This window comes from Rana temporaria, chromosome 1, assembly GCF_905171775.1.
Source record: "Rana temporaria chromosome 1, aRanTem1.1, whole genome shotgun sequence".
Lineage (NCBI taxonomy): Eukaryota > Metazoa > Chordata > Amphibia > Anura > Ranidae > Rana > Rana temporaria.
Window position 1 is genome coordinate 605,565,400 of NC_053489.1, and position 23,528 is coordinate 605,588,927.

The 23,528-nt window shown below is 43.2% G+C and overlaps 1 protein-coding gene across 1 annotated transcript in view; it reads left to right on the forward strand.

Moving 5' to 3' along the window:
• ADGRA3 (adhesion G protein-coupled receptor A3) overlaps window positions 1-10,545 on the forward strand; it is a 107,989-nt gene extending 97,444 nt beyond the window's left edge. The window contains exons 18-19 of the mRNA XM_040335188.1: window positions 4,949-5,044; window positions 8,966-10,545. Of these exons, the coding sequence (XP_040191122.1) occupies window positions 4,949-5,044; window positions 8,966-10,208 (1,339 nt within the window). The 3' untranslated portion in view covers window positions 10,209-10,545. The remainder of the gene's footprint in view (window positions 1-4,948; window positions 5,045-8,965) is intronic.
• Window positions 10,546-23,528: the final 12,983 nt, after the last annotated feature.

The following is a 23,528-nucleotide window of genomic DNA, read 5'->3' on the forward strand; positions in this document are numbered from 1 at the left end:
ACAATAGGCAGTGGACCAATTGCAAAGCTGTCACCAAGCAGGCACCAAATTTAGGCAGATCTGTAAAACAAAGCAATGGGTTAATATTTTCAAACCCCATATTATTTTAAACTGCCCCATAAGCCCGTCCATTAAACAGTGTTAGGAAGTCAACACATCAACACTGTGTAAGCTCTGACACTATCTGACTTGGAGCTTACACAGGATTTGACTCCTGACTGATGGAGTAGATAGAACAGGGTCAAGGAGAAGGATAGGTGGGGGTGAAGGGGTGATCTTTCAAAAACCGTGAAACATTGTACAGTTTGCTTTTACTTTATAGGTTCTTCCTGTGATTGCCAAGGAAGTGTTATAATTTTTTATACATTCGAAGCTTTGGACACTGTTTTGGTCCTAGGCATTGCAGATATGACTGAATTGTGGGTTACATTATATTCGTCTAAAGTATTTTCTCTGACTACTAAATTGTTGCATCCAATGGAAATCTTTCCTTCTTGAACGGCTTCTTATAACAACTTGCCAACCGAGATCTAGATCTAGATCTATACATTTACATCATGACCTTGATGTTAAATACCACTAATAACCCCAGTATTTATTTATTCTGTGGGCGATTTGGTCTTGGTAAAAGTGGTGCCAGCGGCATATTCGACACGGGATCACTTTTAGAGGTGGCGGGAGGTAGTCCGCTTCCTAGCTTACCAGGGCCGCTGGTATACCCGGAAGAGATACGATCTGTCAGATGAATAGGCAGAAAGTCGAGTGAGATTAAGATAGCCGCTCCGCTTTATGCCCTTTGGAAGACTGGAGCGAATTCTGGTTCTCGGACTTGGAGTTGATTTTTTTTTTAAGTCGGTGTCCAAAAATTATAATTTTTTGCTTTTAAAGGTAAATGTGAGATTTGGAGTCAATAAAGCTGACCTGTAATGCTTATTTCTTTTACAAGGGAGATGTTTACATTCCTTGTAATAGGCATAACATTTATCAAAAAACAAACAAAAGGGAACGCATACGTAAGTCGCACCAGAATATGTAAACAGCGTTTAAACCACACGTGAGATATCACCACGATTGTAATGCCGCGTACACACGATCATTTTTCGGCATAAAAAAAACGTCATTTTTAAAAACGTCATTTAAAATGATCGTGTGTGGGCTTCACATCGTTTTTCGGCTCCTGTAAAACGACAAAAAAAAAAAAAATTCGAACATGCTGCATTTTTTCATGTCGTTTTTGAAAATGTCGTTTTTCGTGTTGTAAAAAATGATCGTGTGTGGGCAAAAAATATGTTTTAATCCTGCGCATGCCCAGAAGCAAGTTATGAGACGGGAGCGCTCGTTCTGGTAAAACTACCATTCATAATGGAGTAAGCACATTCATCACGCTGTAACAGACAGAAAAGCGTGAATTGTCTTTTACTAACAAGGAATCGGCTAAAAGCAGCCCAAAGGCGAATAGAACTTCCCCTTTAGAGTGCCGTCGTACGTGTTGTACGTCACCGCGCTTTGTTCATCATTTTTCAAAAACGATGGTGTGTGGGCAATGTCGTTTTTAATGATGAAGTTGGAAAAACGTCGTTTTTTGGACATGCTGAAAAATGACTTTTTTCATGTCAAAAAACGACTGTGTGTACGCCGCATTAGAGAGAGAGCAATAATTCTAGCATTAGACCTTCTCTGTAACTCTAAATGGGTAACCTGTAAACATTTTTTAGATTGTTGCCATTCTACAAGAATGGGCTATTTTAAAGCATGACATGTGTTGGGTATCTATTTACTCGGCGTAAAATCATCTTTCACATTATACCAAACATTTGGCTTTTTTTTCCCATTCATTAAAGTGTATTTAAAAAAAAAAAAAATCAGTTTGAAAGACCACTGCACAAATACGATGGGACATAAAATATTGCAACAATCGCCATATTGTCCTCTAGGGTCTTTGCTAAAAAATATATATAGATAGATAATCTATCTATAGATGCATCTATATATAGATATATCTACCTATCTATATAGATCTATATATAATTTTTGGGGTTTCTAAGTAATTTTCTAGCAAAAAATACTAATTTAAACTTGTAAACAAAAAGTTCCAGAAAAAGCCTGGTCAGCAAGAGGATAATGAGGGCAGTCTGTAGTATGACATGAAAGTGGTTAAACCAGACCTGGGCAAACTACGGCCCGCGGGCCGTATACGGCCCGGCGGACCTTTTAATCCGGCCCACCCCCGCCGCCGCTGCCACGTTAATCACCGCGGCGGGGAACATTAGACAGCGTTCGTTTGAACAGCTGTTTTCCCCGCCGCGCATAGACACTCCCCCTTGGACGGATCTGTCCAATCGCGAGCAAGGGGGAGTCACATAGACACTCCCCCTTGCTCGCGATTGGACAGATCCGTCCAAGGGGGAGTGTCTATGCGCAGCGGGGAAAACAGCTGTTCAAACGAACGCTGTCTAATGTTCCCCGCCGCGGTGATAACAGTAGGCAGGGCCGGTGTAGCAGTAAGATCGGCATCCCAAGAAAATTGGCATCCCTTGTAGCAACTGAGCATGTGCCGATTTCAGTCCATTGAAATCGAGCGCAGAGCTGCTGCACTACAACACAGAGTCAGATTAACTCTGCACGCGCCGAGAGCTATTGCCGAGGAACACTGCATCAGGATGACCGCGGGGGACACAGGCTTGTATAGGCTACCTACGGGGGGGATCAGTCTGTATGTCCAGGGGGGGCAGTCTGTATGTCATGGGGGGGCAGTCTGTATGTCACGGAGGGGGGGGGGGTGCAGCCACTTGTGCCAACACACGCAGCCACTTGTGCCAACACATGCAGCCACTTGTGCCAACACACGCAGCCACTGTGCCACCATAAATTGTCGCCACTGTGCCAATCACACGCAGCCACTGTTCCCAAACACAGCCACTGTGCCAATCACACGCAGCCACTGTTCCCAAACACAGCCACTGTGCCAATCACACGCAGCCACTGTTCCCAAACACAGCCACTGTGCCAATCACACGCAGCCACTGTGCCAATCACACGCAGCCACTGTTCCCAAACACAGCCACTGTGCCAATCACACGCAGCCACTGTGCCAATCACACGCAGCCACTGTGCCAATCACACGCAGCCACTGTGCCAATCACACGCAGCCACTGTGCCAATCACACGCAGCCACTGTGCCCATCACACGCAGCCACTGTGCCCATCACACGCAGCCACTGTGCCTATCACACGCAGCCACTGTGCCCATCAAACGCAGCCACTGTGCCATCACACGCAGCCACTGTGCCAACACACGCAGCCACTGTGCCAACACACGCAGCCACTGTGCCAACACACGCAGTCACTGTGCCATCAATTGTCGCCACTGTGCCCATCAAACGCAACCACTGTGCCATCACACGCAGCCACTGTGCCATCACATGCAGCCACTGTTTAATCAATTGTGGCTATTGATTAAACAGTGGCTGCCTGTCCCCAGCCTCTGTCCACCTCCTGTGTCATGTACCCAGCGTCTGTCCCCCTCCTGTGTCATGTCCCCAGCCTCTGTCCCCCTCCTGTGTCATGTCCCCAGCGTCTGTCCCCCTCCTGTGCCATGTCCCCAGCGTATGTCCCCAGCCTCTGTCCCCCTCTTGTGTCATGTCCCCAGCCTCTGTCCCCCTCTTGTGTCATGTCCCCAGCCTCTGTCCCCCTCTTGTGTCATGTCCCCAGCCTCTGTCCCCCTCCTGTGTCATGTCCCCAGCCTCTGTCCCCCTCCTGTGCCATGTCCCCAGCCTCTGTCCCCCTCCTGTGTCATGTCCCCAGCCTCTGTCCCCCTCCTGTGTCATGTCCCCAGCCTCTGTCCCCCTCCTGTGCCATGTCCCCAGCCTCTGTCCCCCTCCTGTGTCATGTCCCCAGCCTCTGTCCCCCTCTTGTGTCATGTCCCCAGCCTCTGTCCCCCTCTTGTGTCATGTCCCCAGCCTCTGTCCCCCTCCTGTGCCACGTCCCCAGCCTCTGTCCCCCTCCTGTGCCACGTCCCCAGCCTCTGTCCCCCTCCTGTGCCACCTCCCCAGCCTCTGTCCCCCTCCTGTGCCATGTCCCCAGCCTCTGTCCCCCTCCTGTGCCATGTCCCCAGCCTCTGTCCCCCTCCTGTGCCATGTCCCCAGCCTCTGTCCCCCTCCTGTGCCATGTCACCAGCCTCTGTCCCCCTCCTGTGTCATGTCCCCAGCCTCTGTCCCCCTCCTGTGCCATGTCCCCCTCCTGTGTCATGTCCCCAGCCTCTGTCCCCCTCCTGTGCCATGTCCCCAGCCTCTGTCCCCCTCCTGTGCCATGTCCCCAGCCTCTGTCCCCCTCCTGTGCCATGTCCCCAGCCTCTGTCCCCCTCCTGTGCCATGTCCCCAGCCTCTGTCCCCCTCCTGTGCCATGTCCCCAGCCTCTGTCCCCCTCCTGTGCCATGTCTATAACAAGTACTCGTACCAGTTTTCCAACAATGATATTTACTGCTTTTTATAAAGAAATACAATTGATTTTATGCAGTATTGAGTTTAGCCTTTTGGCCCGGCCCTCCAAAATATTTTTAGTTTCTCATGTGGCCCCATCGAAAAAATAATTGCCCACCCCTGGGTTAAACTGTCCCCACCCAACAAACACATACAGTATACTGTACTTCTACAAGCCTGAGAAATAGACAAATATGTTGTAATTTTTGTCCACAAGGTGGCAGCAGAAGGTTTTCTTTTTCTTACTTTTTCTTTTTTGAACTTTTAACATTTGGCTGTTTTCCAAAAACAATGTGTTTGCAGTTGTAATTTGATGAATGTGACGAATGAAATTGTCATGTTTGTAGGAAGTTTCACTAAATTTGTCAGCAGTTCAACAGCAGTAGGAAGCTATCACGGAAACACTTGGATAAATATTTTTAAAGTCATGTTGTTAACAATTAATGATTTTTTTCATTTTCTTCCTCAAGGTTTTATCTGATTGGTGGTGGCATTCCTATCATTGTCTGTGGGATAACAGCAGCGGCAAACATTAAAAACTACGGGAGCCAGCAAAATGCACCATAGTAAGTCATTTATGGATTCCTATGCTCAAAAATTCAGGTTTCTTTTTAGATATAATCATTAGGATGAAATATTTACTGTGGTACAGAACTAGTCATACAGGTTATAGGATATTGGGTATGTGGCATTTATGAGCACCCTCATTTATTGACTTTTGTATGGTTAGTAGTGTAAAGTCTTCATATATTTGAAAGTATTTGTGATGTGTAGCTTACTAAATGATTGCTTTACTTGTCTCTAACAAATGGGCGTTGTATTGTTTTCTCTGTAAGCAAGCATAATCATCAGGTCCTGAAGAAATCAAAAAACTCTCTAATGAAATTAGTGTGTAACACAGATTACAGGTACTTATATGGTGCCATCAATTCACGCAGCGCTTTACATATTTTTTATATATTCACATCAGTCCCTGTCCCCAAGGAGCTTACAATCTAAGGTCCCCAACTCACATTTATATATACACATACTAGGGCCAATTCGGACAGGGGAAAGTAAACCCACCAGTCTTTGCAGTGTGGGAGGAAACCAGAGTACCCAGAGGAAACCCACGCAGGCACAGGAGGAACATGCAAACTCCAGGCAGGTAGTGCCATGGTTGGGATTCAAACTGACGATCCAAGTGCTGCTAGGAGGAAGAGCTAACAACTTTGTCACTGTGCTGCCCAAATAAAGCCAAACGCTAACTAACTCTAAACCTACTCTTAGACACATTCTAAGCCTAATCTACAGTGTATCCGGAAAGTATTCACAGTGTGTCACTTTTCCACATTTTATGTTACTGCCTTATTCCAAAATATTTATTAAATTAATAATTTTTCCTCAAAATTCTACATACAATACCCCATAATAACAAGGTGAAGGAAGTTTGAGGTACTTACCGGAGATCGAAGCCCCCGCAGCGGCCCTCGTCCGTCTCCGCCATTACTCCCGGAGTGACTTCTGGGTATCGCGGCTCTGGTGCTGTGATTGGCCGGAGACGCAATGACATCACTAACGACATGCTCAGTGCCGCTTTATCTACAACGCGCATTCGCCGTAGACATTGGTGCAGTCTTTTCTGCAAATATCTCATAAACTGTGGAGGTTTAGGAGATATTTCTTGTACCTACAGGTAAGCCTTAATCTAGGCTTACCTGTAGGTAAAAGTGGCCTGTAAGGGTTTACAACCACTTTAACAGTGCATGTCAGAGCACAAATCAAACCATGAAGTCTAAGGAATTTTCTGTAGACCTCCGAGACAGGATTGTATCAAGACACAGATCTGGGGACATGCTGGTGGCAGCATCATGCTGTGAGGATGATTTTCAGCGACAGGAACTGGAAGACTAGTCAGGATCGAGGAAAAGATGAATGCAGCAATGTACAAAGAAACCCAACAATTGCCACGCTATGTGAATGATAATAATGTGCATACAAAATATATTTGACAATGATCAGTCCAATGAAAGTGTCCATAAAAAGTATCTATATGATGAATTCTTTGCAATCGTGTCCAAAGGGTGATAAGACGACCATACACCCAAGTGCACCTTTCACCGTGATAATACAAGATGTGCCCTTACCGGATATCTAGACTCCACGTTATAGAAGTCTAGTCCAACATGGATTCATAATGAAGGATCCATCCACTGGGTATGAAAGAGGATAACATTGCGGCCAACCATGCTGGTTTTCCACTCTCTCTCATGGATATTCTATACAGAAAAGAGAAAATCGCCACATAGTATAAAACCGCGGTGGTTTATTGAAAAACGTTGCCCACGGTTTCCACAAATCCAATAAAGTGCAACATATGAATAAAAAGTTCCCAAGTTAAAATCTGCAGATCAACTTAGGAACTTTTTTTATTTTTTACACTTTATTGGATTTGTGGATCATCATATAGATACTTTTTATGGATACCTGTATGGACTGATCATTGTCACATACTGTATTTTTTGTATGCACTTTATTATCATTCAAATAGCTTGGCAATTGTTGGGTTTTTAGTTTTTTACACGAATTGTTCTATTGTGTGATTGCCAGCTGCTTTTTTGGTCACTAATTATTACTCTCACCTGCGCAATATCAACATCCCATTTACCACAGCAATGTTACAAAAACATCCTTGATGAAAACCTGCTCCAGAGGGCTCTGAACCTCAGACTGGGTCGAAGGTTCATCTTCTAACAGGACAACTACCCTAAGCACACAGCGAACATGACAGAAGTGGCTATAGCACAACTCTGTGAATGTCCCTGAGTGGCCCAGCCAGAGCCCAGACTTGATCTCTGGAGAGATCTGAAAATGGCTGTGCACTGATGCTCCCTATCCAACCGGATGAAGCTTGAGAGGTCCCGCAAATCAGAATGGAAGAAATTGCCCAAAAATAGGTGTGCCAAGCTTGTAGCTTCATACTCAAAAACGCTTGAGGCTGTAATTGGTGCCAAAGGTGATTCAACACCAAAAACAAACATTTCAAACAAACTTCTTTCACATTGTCGATATGGGGTAATGTTTGTAGTAATTTGAGGAAAATTATTAATTGAAAGTGGATTTAAACCCAATTCATGAAATTTGAGCTGGGCACATATATCTGCAGTGTTTTGATATCTCTCTTCATAGAGTTAAGTCCCTTAGTTTTCCCCTGAACCGTTCCTCTGTTATGAGCCTGATAACTCCTAACAAATTCTCTGACACTTTTTCTGTCAGGGGAGGTTGCTAAAATAAATGAACAGGTAGCTGGCCCTGTTACAAAACACCTCTGAGCATCACTGCCTATAATGAGAGGGGGCGTGTGCCTTTTCTCCAATCAGCAATCTTAGCTATCTTGGCTTGGCTGTATGCCCAGACATCACACTGTTAATCAGGAAGAGAAAATCTAACATGATCTGAACTTTCAAAACAGTATATAAATGTGGAGACAGCAGATATACATGTAAAACCTATGTAGGGAGATTTGGTTCATCCCTGTGTATCATCTGAGGCTGTTCACTTCACTTGGTGTATGGAGGGTTTACATCCACTTTAAGCCATTTTGGAATAAGGCTGTAACCTAACAAAATGTGGAAAAAGTAAAGCGCTGTGAATTCTTTTGGATGTACTGCATCTAGCCCTGTAAAGAAAAAAAAATCACTAAACTTACCTGATATTTAGCTGCTCTGGTTCCAGGCTGAGCTGTCAGCGGCGGCTTTAGTGTGTAGGAGAACAGCCAACAACAGAAGGCCCATAGTAAGTCTATGGGTGAAATCACTTCCCAGGCATTTCTCAGCCGTTGTTGACTTTCTCTACCAGACCAGAGCGGCTGCAGAACAGGTAAGTAAAGAGATTTTTTTTCTCTTTACATGGCTAGATAAATTAAGCTTAGAATGTGGCTTAGAGTAGGTTTAGAGTTAGGTTTTGCCTTAACTTCTGCCTTAACTTCTACTTGAAGGAGTGATTTGCATGGCTCTGCCCACTGTCCTTAAATAAGGAATAATCACCTTATTTGTGGGACGTGATCAAAAGAGACACGTAAATACCTTCTGTTTAAAGTAGACTCTAATGTGCTATGTGCTGATTTGGTTGGGGGCTATTTTATTACTTTGAGTTTCTTCTCACCATAACCTGTATGGTTTACTGTATTGTGGTGTCCCAAGCCCTACTTCATAGAAATTATGATTTCCATACACTGCACTGATCATGACAGACAAGACTGAAACCGCTGTATGCAGTCAGGAATAACTGGCTCTATAATATTTGTCTATATTTGCACTAAACGCTAGCGGTTCTGAACCTGACTTTGAACATTCTGGTGTAAAGGAATGATTTGCATGGCTCTGACAAATGTCATTGGATGTGATAGAATGAGATATGTGAATACCTTCTCTTCTAAGAAGGCTTTACTGTGCTACATGTTGCCTACTCTGTGGAATTCTAATGCACCTGTTTTTTTTTATTTTCAGTTGTTGGATGGCTTGGGAACCAAGCCTCGGAGCCTTCTACGGTCCAGCGAGCTTTATTGTCTTTATAAATTGCATGTACTTTCTCAGCATATTCATTCAACTCAAACGTCATCCTGACCGAGTGTTTGAACTAAAAGAACAGACGGAGGAACAGCAGCGTCTTGCGGCCAGTGAGAGCGGGGAGGGGAACAACCCAGATTCACTCTCTGTGTCTTTAGTATCCACATCAGCCTTAGAGAATGAACAGACATTTCAAGCTCAGCTGCTTGGAGTCAGCCTTACTCTCCTCCTGTATGTAGCTCTTTGGATATTTGGTGCGTTGGCAGTCTCTTTAGATTACCCAATGGATCTGGTCTTCAGCTGTTTTTTCGGGGTCACATGTCTAAGCCTTGGTGCCTTTTTAGTGGTACACCACTGTATTAATAGAGAAGATCTGAGAAGAGCTTTAATAAGTACTTTCTGCCCAGGAAGAAGTACATATTCTGTGCAAGTCAATGTTCCACCATCCAACTCTACTGCCACCAATGGCGAGGCTCCTAAATGCACAAATAGCAGCGCAGAGTCTTCATGCACCAACAAGACAGCATCCAGTGTTAAAAATTCATCACAAGGCTGCAAACTAACTAACTTACAAGCAGCTGCAGCCCAATGTAACACAAACTCATTGCCAGTCAACACTGCTCCCCAGCTTGACAACAGCTTGACTGAGCACTCTATAGACAATGATATCAAAATGCACGTTGCACCATTGGAGGTTCAGTATCGTTCCAATGGTCACCCATCTCGGCATCACAAAAACAGGAGTAAAGGTCACCGGTCAAGTAGACTTACTGTTCTTAGGGAGTATGCCTATGATGTCCCCACAAGTGTTGACGGGAGCGTACAAAATGCGGCGCCAAGAAGTCGACCAAGCTACTCTGAAGGCCATTCTCGAAGCAGGAGAGCATATCTGGCTTATCGAGAGCGCCATTTTAACCAGTGTCATCAAGATAGTAGTGATGCTGGTAGCACACTGCCTAGGTACAGCAGAAATATGGAAAAGGTAGTTTCCAGCAACCACAAAAAAGACATTTTGAGGGAACCCATAGCTGTAGAACTGGAGAGCCAGCAAAAATCATACGGTCTAAATCTGGCCGTAGAAAACGAGCCAGCTAAAGATGAAGTGGTGCAGGAGCCACCAATAAATGCAGACAGTAATGGAAATGTTAAGACTGGACTATGGAAACATGAAACTACTGTGTAGTACTTCCATGTTGGATTACTGGTGGGAGGTCATCTGAGACCGGATGAGTTTCTAAACCCTTCAAAGGCTCACTAACTGCTATTGTTTACAGACAATCTTTTTTTATTATTTTTACCCGTACTTTTTGGGAGAACGCTAACTATGAAGGAAGAAGACTGTTCTAACTTCAAGTGAATCTATTTGTAAACGACTGTTTGTTTTGACAAGTGATTTTTATTATTTTCTAAGTATTTTTTTAAGGAAAAAAATGTTTTTGTATGTATTTTTGACATATATTGAATGCCTTGTTCCTTAACAGATTTGTATTTAAACATGTAATAAATGGCTTTTTCACAGTTATGTTTGATTTGAAACAATTATTGTTTTGGAGACATATATATATATACACACAGGTAAAACCATTTTTCAGCCTGATCTGACAGGAAAAATATCAAAATGTTAGTCACTTATGTTTAATCTGTTTTTATGCTTTTCATCACTGCCTAGATGTATGTATTTTTATTTATTTATATATAACAATATCTCAGCTGGGTTTTTATCCATTTTAGCTTATCTGGCATTTACATGTTTTGTGGTTCTTTACAGAGACTACTAACCTATTTATACTAGTCTGTATTTGCCAAAGGATCTTTCTGTCTATTGCATCCCTATGAGGCATGAAGATCTTTCTTGGAGGAAGCAGTTTAACCTGCCAGTTGTGGTTTTGTATTGTAGGAGGAAAAGCACCAAAATAATAGGAATGGGCATACAAACTCAATGCAGATATTGTCCACTGCCTTTTTAGCATGGCAACTACTAATTTCACTTAGATTACTAGCTGTAGTAGCTTATCTGAAAAAAATCCAAAACCCAGCTTGGCCTACACAGCTTTGCTGAGGATAGATATAGTGAGGGATATTTGCACAAAATGATCCTCTGAGAGGATTGACCAGTGTTTATTCAAGATTTTTTTCATGGTTTTATGTTGTGCGTGGTATTGTGTAGTGAAACTGGGGCCCTTATGATTCACTTTCGGGACCCTTAAGGTCTAACTGTAGACCTTAAACATCCTCAGCTCCACTCACCTGGAATGACAGCTCCAAAATCGGGTACAGCGGAACCCACAGGATGGGACCTTTCACTCCAGTGTTGAACCCTGATGAGCTTATTCTTATACTGATTGTATGAGTTTTTAGAACTGTTTTTATTAAAGTTACAAGCATTGTAAAGTAGTTTTTTCACCAGTGTCTAAGGTGTTGGATATAAGTAAAGAAGTGCTGAAGGAAGCTCTGCCAAAGAGACCCTATAAGGGTAGAGAGCTACACTGTGGGTCTATCCAAGATGCTTATTTTTTACGCCAAAACTGGATGGTATTTGGACCTCGTGAACGAGGTGTCACCTGTAATGTCTCTCTTCGGAGGACTGAGCTCTGGGTCCAGCACTTTTGCTCTATACGCTAAAAGTCCTGGGAGAGTCTTTTACAAGGCCCATTGAAGAGGTCTCCTTTATATGGGAACCCATTACTCTGAAGGTTGGCACGCAGACCCCCGCCTTAATGGGGGAAGATTGGTATCTGCCTGGCAGAGAACCTGCGGCGGGGACAAGGTGAGTTAGAAAAAAAGTCCTAAGTTTGAACTTAAGGACCTTTTCTATTTTTTTGAGTGGGTGTAATTTTTAAGCCGCCACTGGGGGGAGTAAAGAACAGAGTTCTGACTCACCAAGCTCCAAAGCAGTGTCAGCCCAAGCGACAGCCACTACTTCTGCTGCAAGCTTTGCCATAAGACAGTGCCCTCCTCCTCCTTCCAGGCAAAGACTGGATCTCACACAGGAGAATGGCATTAACCGCACAAGGGTGCAGAGGATGCCCCTAGGAAGCGCATGCACGCAAATGGGCACGCTTTATGACGCCCTCAATGGGAGAGGGGGGGGGCCTGAATAGGCGCGGGCAGGCAGAAAGGAAGAACCTCACATGCCTGGAGCTTCCCTGCAAGGGACACAGCAGCATTTTAAGGGCATGTAAGATCTCCATGTGGTCAGCTGAGCACTCCCCCAAAAGATAAGACACCCGCTCTGGCATGAAACTGTGTGGGTGTTATTAGTTGCATACTTATATGTAGATTGCTAAACTAGCACAGTAGTATATGCATTTATTGGTACCTTGGCTTTGCTTGGCACTATGTCTTCCCAAATAAGAGGCTCTGGGAGAAGCAAAAAAGCATTGCCGCCAAATACGGGAGGCTCTAGCCGCGCCTGCTCGGTACCTTCCTCTCCTGTAATACCTGACGTGTTTATACAGGATGAGCCATTACCTCTATTAGGAGTTGCAGCCTCTCCTGTGGTTTCGGTGTCTGCATATGTCACTGAAGACACTTTGGCAACAGCCCTAAACAGTTTAGAACGGAGAATCACTCACTGCGTTAATCGCAAAATTCTCAGAAAAGGACAAAAAGCGAAGCAGATCTCCTCCTGTCGTGTTAGATCTCATTGCAGAAAGATCTGAGGGGAATGAGGCCCCATCAGGTGATGAGGACTCGGATGGATTAGAGCTATCAGAGGAACCTTTTTCTGCCTCGCAGGTTTTAAAGTTACAGGTGCAATATTACACTGAAGCAGTGATCTCCACTTTCAGATTACCCTCTAAGGAGTTAACTGAATCATCTGTCTCCTCTCTGGGCTCGTTAAAATCCCCACAGGCTGCCTGTGCCTTTCTGATTCATCCTTTAGGCTCGATTCACACTAATGCGTTTTTTGGTGCATTTTGCAGAAAAGCAGGGAATTTTTTTTAACATGGGTTCCTATGGAACATGTTCACATCAATGCTTTTTTGTGCCTCTGCGTTTTTGAAAAGGGTCGGGGACTTTTTTTCCCGCAAAAAGCAGCGTTTTGCATGTAATGGAATTCAATGGACCCGCATCCATTTTTGTTTTACCTGTTTATTGCTGGTTGTTAAAGGAAATGGAAAAAATGTAAATTGATGTAAAAAAAAAAACGCAAATTGCGGCAAAATCGCGATAAAAACGCAGTAAAAACGCAAATCAAAAAACGCAGCAAGCACCGCAAAAAGCACTGCAAAAATGCTCAAAAGCAACATGCATAGGTGTGAATCGAGCCTCATTGGAGAATCTGATTTACGCAGACTGGAAAAACCCAGATGAGCGTTTTGCTCCTCCTAGGAAGTGCTTTATCCTATTGAGGAGAAGTTTACCAAGAAGTGGAGTCTGCCTGCTGTGGATGCAGCGATTTCTTGCATAAATAAAAGCCTAACTTGTCTGGTGGACAATGCCCAGGTATTTAAAGATCCTTCTGAAAAAAGGTTGGAATCTTTACTAAGATCATCCTTCCTCCTGGCAGGCGCAGTAACCCAACCTGCTGTAGCAGTGGTGGGTATGTGTCAGGTCTTAAAGGACCAGGTGAAACGGGATGAAAGATCTGACTACTGAACAGATCAAATTTTGGGAGAATATGCCCCAGGGCCTTATGTTTTACAGTGGATGCCATTAGAGATTCTATCCAACAGGCATCCTGTCTCACACTGCAGCTAGTGCTTATGCGCAGAATTCTTTGGCTAAAGCATTGGTCAGCAGAAGCCCCATGCAAAAAGCTTCTGGCCAGCTTCCCCTTTCATGGTGAACGCCTCTTTGGGGATGATTTGGAGAAATATATCCAGAAGATATCGAGCGGCAAAACTACCCTTCTACCAGAGAAGAAGAAAAACAAGCGTCCTTGTTTTAAGCGCTCTCTCTCCCCGGCTCCTGGGGGACAACTTTGGCAGTTTTTTAGCGGCATGGCAGACAGAAATCCAGGACAAGTGGGTAGTATCCACAGTATTCCTAGGATACAAACTGGAATTTCGAGAAATCCCATCTTCTCAGATCTGAAGCTCAAGGCTCTCCAAAGATCCACTAAAAAGAGCGTCCTTCTTCAAGGGATTGGATCACTTGCGGTCCCAAGGGGTGATCACAGAAATACCCCTAAAGGAGCAAGGTTCAGGTTTTTATTCAAACCTCTTTGTGATTCCAAAACCAAACAGATGTCAGACCCATCCTGGATCTAAGATCTCTAAATCAGTTTCTGAACATTCGCCATTTCCGAAAGGACACTATTCGATTAGTGGTAGCCTCCCTACAAGGCGGAGAATTCATGGCGTCGATAGACATCAACGACACATATTTACATGTGCCTATTCATCCCGCGCACCAAAGATTCTTACGGTTTGCGGTAGAACATTGCCACTTCCAGTTTGTGGCTCTGCCATTTGGGGTGGCTACCGTGCCCCGGGTATTTACAAAGGTACTAGCCCCTCTGTTGGCAAATCTGAGGGTACAGGGAATAGCGGTAATGGCCTATCTAGACAATCTACTTGTTATAGATTAGTCATTGGTAGGATTGATCATGCTGTGCTCACCACAATAGAATACCTGGAACAGTTAGGATGGATTGTAAACCTACAAAAATCTCTCTACAAGCCCAAAAAAAACGGGTAGAGTATTTGGGCATGATCATAGACACAGCCCAAGGCAAGGGTATTCCTGTCAGAACCAAAGATCAAGTCACTAAAGGACCTGATTCGCAAGGTCAAGGCAAAGAAAGGGCTGTCTATTTGCCTTTGCATGAGGCTACTAGGGAAGTTGGTGGCCTCTTCGAGGCTGTCCCTTTTCCCAGTTTCACTCAAGAATACTTCAGGGCAGTATTTTAGCCGCCTGGAACAGGAAGATCCCAGTTCTGGATTTACCCATGCGCCTGTCCCCACAAGTGCGCCAAAGCTTCAGTTGGTGGTTAAAAACCAAAAACTTACGGAAAGGAAAATCCTTTCTCCCAGTCACCTGGAAGGTGGTGTCTACGGGTGCCAGCCTAAGGGGCTGGGGAGCAGTGTTAGAAGAAACTTCAGCCAAGGGAAACTGGGCCAAGACCGAAAGGAACCTGCCTATCAACATATTGGAGATGTGGGCAGTATACTTAGCCCTCATAACCTGGACACACAGGTTACAGGGCACCCAGTGTGGAGTCCATCCAACAATGCTACTACAGTAGCTTACATCAATCACCAGGGAGGCACCCGCACTCAGGGCGCTCAGAAGGAGGTGAATCAGATTTTGGCATGGGCAGAAGATCATGTTCCTTTCATCTCTGCAATCTTCATTCCAGGGATAGAAAACTGGCAAGTTGGACTATCTGAGTTGCCAGCAACTTTTACCAGGAGAGTGGTCTATCCACACCGATGTCTTTCAGGCCATATGCCAGAGATGGGGGACAACGAATGTAGACCTGCTAGCCTCCAGGTTCAACAGGAAGTTGGACAACTTTGTGTCCTGGACGAGAGATCCTCTGGCCAACGGATCGGATGCTCTAATTCTGTGAAATCAGTTTTCACTGATCTATGCTTTTCCTCCGATCGCTCTCTTACAGAGGCTACTTTGCTGGATCAAGAAGGAAGAAATTCTATTAATCCTAGTGGCCCCAAATTAGCCCAGAAGGCCCTGGTACGCCAAAATCATGAAGATGGCAGTAGGAAAACCATGGAAGCTTCCGCTTTGTCACGACCTGCTGTTGCAAGGTCCAGTGTTCCATCCTTTCTTACAAAAGCTACATTTGATGGTTTGGCTACTGAGACTCACATTCTGAAGAAACAAGGGATCTTGTGTCCAGTTCTTTCTACAGGGTGGGCCATTTATATGTATACACCTTAATAAAATGAGAATGGTTGGTGATATTAACTTCCTGTTTGTGGCCTTGTATATGTGAGGGGGGAAACTTTTCAAGATGGGTGGTGACCATGGCGGCCATTTTGAAGTCGGCCATTTTGAATCCAACTTTTGTTTTTTCAATAGGAAGAGGGTCATGTGACACATCACTTCGGAATTTCACAAGAAAAACAATGGTGTGCTTGGTTTTAACGTTCCTTTATTCTTTCATGAGTTATTTACAAGTTTCTTTTTGTTTACAGCCATTGACATGTCACCTAGTGTTGTTTAAATGTTACAAAGAATATAATAGGATATGCAAAAAGGAAATCAAGGATGCAAAAATTCAAAACGAACGACAGATTGCAAAAGATAGTAGGACAAACCCCAAAAAATTCTTTAAATATATTAATAGTAAAAAGGTGAAGTCTGAGCATGTAGGCCCCTTACAAAATAATCTAGAGTGGGTGACTGGGGACAAAGAGAAGGCAAATTTATTAAATGTTTTCTTCAGCTCTGTGTATACAATGGAGCATGGGGGAGCTCATGTCCAAAATGGGGGTGGGAGTGACACAGCCCCAAATCCACAATGGCTCAAAAGTGATATGGTCCAGAAATATTTAGACAGAATAAAGGTGGACAAAGCACCTGGACCTGATGGCATCCATCCACGGATCCTAGGTGAGTTGAGCTCTGTCATTTCAAAGCCACTGTATCTAATATTTAGGGACTCATTAAAGACAGGAATAGTACCACTGGATTGGCGCAGGGCCAATGTGGTGCCCATATTTAAAAAGGGAACAAAGTCTTTACCAAGTAACTATAGACCTGTTAGTTTAACTTCTATAGTTGGGAAGATACTGGAACGTTTAATAAAAGACCACATGGATGAGTTCTTGCTGGAAAAAAACTATTTAAGCAGCAGACAACATGGATTCATGAAAGACAGAAGTTGTCAGACAAACCTGATTTCCTTTTATGAAGAGGTAAGTAAAACCCTGGACAGAGGCGTGGCTGTGGACGTGATATATTTGGATTTTGCAAAAGCGTTCGATACAGTTCCGCACACACGGCTCATGTGTAAGGTAAGGTCTACAGGATTGGATATATCAGTTTGTAAATGGATAGAAAACTGTCTGAAAGACAGAATTCAGAGAGTCGTGGTTAATGATTCTTACTCTGAATGGTCCAATGTTATCAGTGGTGTACCCCAAGGTTCAGTGCTGGGACCCTTACTTTTCAATATATTTATAAATGATATTGGGTCTGAGATCAAAAGTAACATTTCTGTCTTTGCAGATGACACCAAGCTATGCAGTGGAATAATGTCCTTGCAGGATGTCTCCAATTTACAAGCCGACCTCAATGCTCTGTCTGATTGGGCGACTAAGTGGCAGATGAGGTTTAATGTAGATAAATGTAAAGTTATGCACTTGGGGGCTAAGAATATGCATGCATCATACATACAAGGGGGAGTACAACTGGGGGGATCTGTAGTGGAGAAGGATCTGGGGGTTTTAGTTGATCATAAGCTCAATAATGGCATGCAATGCCAAGCTGCGGTTTCCAAAGCGAGCAAAGTCCTTTCTTGTATTAAGAGAGGTATGGACTCCAGAGACAGAGGTATAATTTTGCCCCTGTACAAATCATTAGTAAGACCTCATCTGGAATATGCAGTTCAGTTTTGGGCACCAGTTCTCAAAAAGGATATAGGAGAACTGGAGAAAGTGCAGAGAAGAGCAACCAAACTGATAAGAGGCATGGAGGAGCTCAGCTATGAGGAAAAATTAGAGGAACTAAATGTATTCACTCTTGAGAAGAGGAGAATAAGGGGGGGATATGATCAACATGTACAAATATATAAGAGGTCCATACAGTGTACTTGGCGTTGAGTTATTCACTTTACGGTCATCACTGAGGACAAGGGGGCACTCTTTACGTCTAGAGGAAAAGAGATTTCACCTCCAAATACGGAAAGGTTTTTTCACAGTAAGAGCTGTGAAAATGTGGAACAGACTCCCTCCAGAGGTGGTTCTGGCCAGCTCAGTAGATTGCTTTAAGAAAGGTCTGGATTCTTTCCTAAATGTACAGAATATAACTGAGTACTAAGATTTGTAGGTATAGTTGATCCAGGGTAAATCCGATTGCCTCTCGGGGGATCAGGAAGGAATTTTTTCCCCTGCTGTAGCAAATTGGATCATGCTCTGCTGGGGTTTTTTGCCTTCCTCTGGATCAACTGTGGGTATGGAGTTGGGTGTATAGGATTTTACTGTGTTTTTTTTATTTTGTTTTTTGTGGTTGAACTGGATGGACTTGTGTCTTTTTTCAACCTGACTAACTATGTAACTATGTAACCAAGGTTAACACGTGCGGAGCGGATAGAAATTGTGTTGATGTCTGGTGAACGCAGTAACCGGGTCATTGCAGCAGATTTCAATGCAAGACAGCCTACGAGACCACCCATCTCCCATACTACAGTTAGCAAACTGCTTGCTAAGTGTCGTCAAACTGGTTCAGTGTTGGATTTTCCAAAATGTGGACGCATGAAATCTGTCACTAAATAAGAAACATCAGTGGCTGTCCTAGCTTCATTCAGCAAGAGCCCACAGCATAGCACTCGCCGCATGTCACTGGAGAGCACATTGAACACATTTTATAAGTGGTCAGAAACTTGTAAATCATAAAAGAATAAAGTTATGTTAAAACCAAGCACACCATTGTTTTTCTTGTGAAATTCCGAATAAGTTTGTGTCACATGACCCTCTTCCTATTGAAAAAACAAAAGTTGGATTCAAAATGGTCGACTTCAAAATGGCCGCCATGGTCACCACCCATCTTGAAAAGTTTCCCCCCTCACATATACTAATGTGCCACAAACGGGAAGTTAATATCACCAACCATTCCCATTTTATTAAGGTGTATCCATATAAATGGCCCACCCTGTACACTTATTAATGCTAGAAAGCCAGCCTCCAGGCTTATTTACTATAGAGTCTGGAAAGCATATGTTTCATGGTCTGAAACTAATGCCGCGTACACACGATCATTTTTCGGCATGAAAAAAACATTGTTTTTAAAAAATGTCATTTAAAATGATTGTGTGTGTGCTTCGCATCATTTTTCAGCTTCTGAAAAACGACAACATTTTTTTTAGAGCATGCTGCATTTTTTAAAGACGTTTTAAACAATGTCATTTTTCGGGTTGTAAAAAATAATCGCGTGTGGGCTAAAACGACGTTAAAAACCTGCACATGCTCAGAAGCAAGTTATGAGACGGGAGCGCTCGTTCTGGTAAAACTACCATTCATAATGGAGTAAGCACATTCATCACGCTGTAACAGACAGAAAAGCGTGAATCATCTTTTTCTAACTCGGAATGAGCTAAAGCAGCCCCAAGGGTGGCGTCATCCGCATGGAACTTCCCCTTTATAGTGCAATCGTACGTGTTATACGTCACTGCGCTTTGCTAGAGCGTTTTTAAAAAACTATGGTGTGTGGGCAACGTCGTTTTAATGATGAAGTTGGAAAAACTTTTTTTCTACATGCCGAAAAACGTTTTTTTTCATGCCGAAAAATTATCGTGTGTACGCGGCATAAGAGATAGAATCTTAAAGTATGACATAAGTAAGATTCTCGCCTTTTGCCAGCTAGGAGTGCATATGAAATTAGCCCTTAGAGCCGATATTTGACCCTTAAATGGTACTATCAGTCTTCTTTCAAAGACCGCTGACATCTCATTCCCTAGTTCGGGCTTTCATTAAGGGAGTACTGCGGATCATTCTGCCAGTCAAGTCTCCCTTGTGCCCATGGGATTTGAATTTGGTATTGTCAGTGTTGCAAAAGCAACCCTTTGAACCTAATCGCCATATTCCGTTGATTCTTTTAAGCAGATTTGCCTTTTTGATTGTGATCTCTTCGACTAGAAGAGTATCAGAATTAGCAGCTTTTTCTTGTAAAGAGCCTTATTTAATTTGTCACAAGGACAAGATTGTTCTACGACCCCATCCTACCTTTTTACCAAAGGTGATGTCGGCTTTTCATTTGAATCAAGATATTATTTTGCCTTCCATTTTTCCGGATCCACAGACAGCGGAGGAAAAGTTGTTGCACACTCTAGATGTAGTGAGAGCAGTAAAAGCATATCTGCAGGCAACCGCTCAGATACGAAAAACTAATGTTTTGTTTATTTTGCCAAATGGTCCCAAGAAGGGACAAGCGGCATCAAACAAAAGAGGGGGGGACTATGCATAAGCATAGGTGGGACTTTGAGTGAGGCACATGTCTGTGCTTCCATCCTTGGTACAAATAAGAAAAAAGGAAATTTGGGACTTTGAATGAGGTTCGGGAGTATATGAAAAGGAAACATGTTGTTTGACATGAAAAATAATGTAGTATAATCTCTGAATAATGTCTTGGACCACCCAGAATTATTTTTCATACTGTTTTGTATTGTTTGATAGCATTGTATATCCTTGATGTCCATGTTTCATACATGAAGCCATATGCCACGAGTTCCCAAGTTGATATTAATATGTATGTCTAATGTCCATTATATTATATATGCATTTTTATGCACAGCCCCATTGATTCAGAGATTATACCACATTATTTTTCATGTGAAAAAACATGTTTCTTTTTCATATAATCCCACCTTGTCCTGAACCTCATTCAAAGTCCCAAATTTCCTTTTTTATACAAGCGGCATCAAAAGCCACCATCTCCAGGTGGATTCGACAAGTAATTATTCAAGCTTATCGTTTAAGGAACAAGATTCCTCCTTCTTCTGTTAAGGTGCACTCGGCCAGCGCTTCATGGGCAGTGCACCACCAGGCTTCGATGGCGCAGATCTGTAAAGCTGCAACTTGGTCGTTAGTCCATACATTTACAAAATTCTATCAAATAGATGTAAGAGGACGTGAGGATTCTGCCTTCGGGCGTAGTGTACTGCAGGCAGCAGTCTAGGGCTTCTTGTCCGTTTACGGCAGGCTCAGATCTGTGTCTCCCCCCCTTCATATTAAGCATTGCTCTGGGATGTCCCACTATGTAATGATTAAGAGGTTCTGTGTCCTGTGGTGTACGATAAAGAAAATAGGATTTTTAATAACAGCTTACATTTTTAAATGATAAATAAGGGGAAGGGCAATGGCGCTTGCTAATAATCAAGATAATACCATTAAAAATGCAAAAAAACTAAATAACTTCTAGAATCCTGCTGTGGTCACAATCCAAATGTTCAATCAATTGAGCCAGAACATTTGTGTCACTCCTAATCACTGTCACCCACCATCAATCCACAGGATTAAAAGGGAGGGTAAACTTGAGTGATGTTGTTGTAAATGTGAACCACTTGGTGATATAGAGGATATCGCCAAATATGTGATGATAAAAATCAATATCGTGAGAATGTGTTAAATAACTAAATAATAAATAAATGATATGATGTCAACCATATAACACAATGATAGTAAACAAGTGAATTAATAAATAAGAGACATGCAAATGATTAGAAAATATATAAATTAAAATTAGAAAAAAAAATTAGAAAAAAACGTGAGTCTCTGTGCACACTCCAAGATATGTGCAAAAATAAAAAAACATATCAATCCAGTGTCCAAGATAAATCACAGCAAGGTGCTTCAATCGACAATACTTTTCCAAAGTGCATAAGTGTTCCAATAAAAATGCTTGACTTCAATATGGGTCCCACAGTGCATAACATGCAAGACAAGTGATCCATTTCCCCAAGCCTCTCACCTCAGGAAGGAAGCCTGTAGATCTCCAAATGCTGCTGGCTTAATAACAAATTAAGCCTGTGATAGGAAGCTCCCGGCCAGCCCGTTAGCCCTTGTCACACCAATCCCTCTGGTCAGTGGTCCCCAGGCTCCAGCAACAGGTACACAGGTGGGATGGCTCTCAATCAAACAAATAAGAACTCCATAGCGTAAAAATGGTAAAACGATTTAATAAATACAAGCAAATACACTTACAGCAGGCTCACTATCAGACAGCATGTAGCGTGTAGTTTGAAATGTCTCTGCTCTCGGCCGCGGGCAGAGATGGCGTCCCCACCGGCTCTTTCTCCTTACGCATTACGCGGCATGCTCAGCCGCGTAAGGAGGAAGAGCCGGTGGTGACGTCAAACTACACGCTACATGCTGTCTGATAACCTGCTGTAAGTGTATTTGATTGTACTTAATAAATCATTTTACCAGTTTTACACTATGGAGTTCTTATTTGTTTGATTGAGAGCCATCCCACCTGTGTACTTGTTGCTGGAGCCTGGGGACCTGGGGATCACTGACCAGAGTGATTGGTGTGACAAGGGCTAACGTGCTGGCCGGGAGCTTCCTATCACAGGCTTAATTTGCTATTAAGCCAGCGGCATTTGGAGATTTACAGGCTTTTTACAAGCCTTCCTGAGGTGAGAGGCTTGGGGAAACGGATCACTTGTCTTGCATGTTATGCACTGTGGGACCTATTGTGAAGTCGAGCACTTTTATTGGAACACTTATGCACTTTGGAAAAGTATTGTCGATTGAAGCACCTTGCTGTGATTTATCTTGGACACTGGATTGATATGTTTTGAGTGTGGAGTGTGCACAGAGACTCACGTTTTTTTTTTTTTTTTTAATATTCTAATTTTAATTTATATATTTTATATTCATTTGCATGTCTCTTATTTATTAATTCACTTGTTTACTATCATAATGTTATATGGTTGACATCATATAATTTATTTATTATTTAGTTATTTAACACATTCTAACGATATTGATTTTTATCATCACATATTTGGTGATATCCTCTATACCACCAAGTGATTCGCATTTACAACAACATCACTCAAGTTTACCCTCCCTTTTCATCCTGTTGTGACCACAGCAGGATTTTTTTTGCATTTTTATGGTATTATCTTTATTATTAGTAAGCGCCATTGCCCTCCCCCTTATTTATCAATTACTATCAGTGTGTGAGCACTTATTGGCGTGGCTGCTGCTTAGTGTATTTAAAAAAAAATGTAATCCTTAGTTTATTATTATTGCTCTAGTTAGTGTGGTTTGCGCATTAGTTCCCCCCATTATTCTTACCTTTTTAAACCCTTTTCTTGGAGTACACCATGGGACACAGAGGTCCCCCCCTTTATATGGGAACCTTACTGCTTTGCTTTAAAACTTAGGTACTTCCCTGATGGGAGGGGTTATATGGAGGGGAACTGTCTTTGATAGGTTGTGCCAGTGTCCAATCACCTCTGGTGACCATACAACTCACTATGTAATGATTAAGGCCCCTTTCAGACTGGGGCGGGAGCTGCGGTGGCGGTATAACGCCGCTAAAAATAGTGGCGCTATACCGCCGGAATTGCCGCGGGTATCAGCCGCTAGCGGTGCGGTATTAACCCCCGCTAGCGGCCGATAAAGAGTTAATATCGCCCGCAATGCGCCTCTATAGAGGCGCATTGCGGGCGGTATTGCCGCGGTTCCCATTGTTTTCAATGGGAAGGAGCGGTGAAGGAGCGGTATACATGCCGCTCCTCTCACCGCTCCAAAGATGCTGCTGACAGGAGATTTTTTTGTCTCCCGCCAGCGCATCGCCTCAGTGTGAAAGCCCTTCGGCTTTCACATTGAGGTAGCTGGGCAGGAGTTTTTCAGGCGGGATAGCA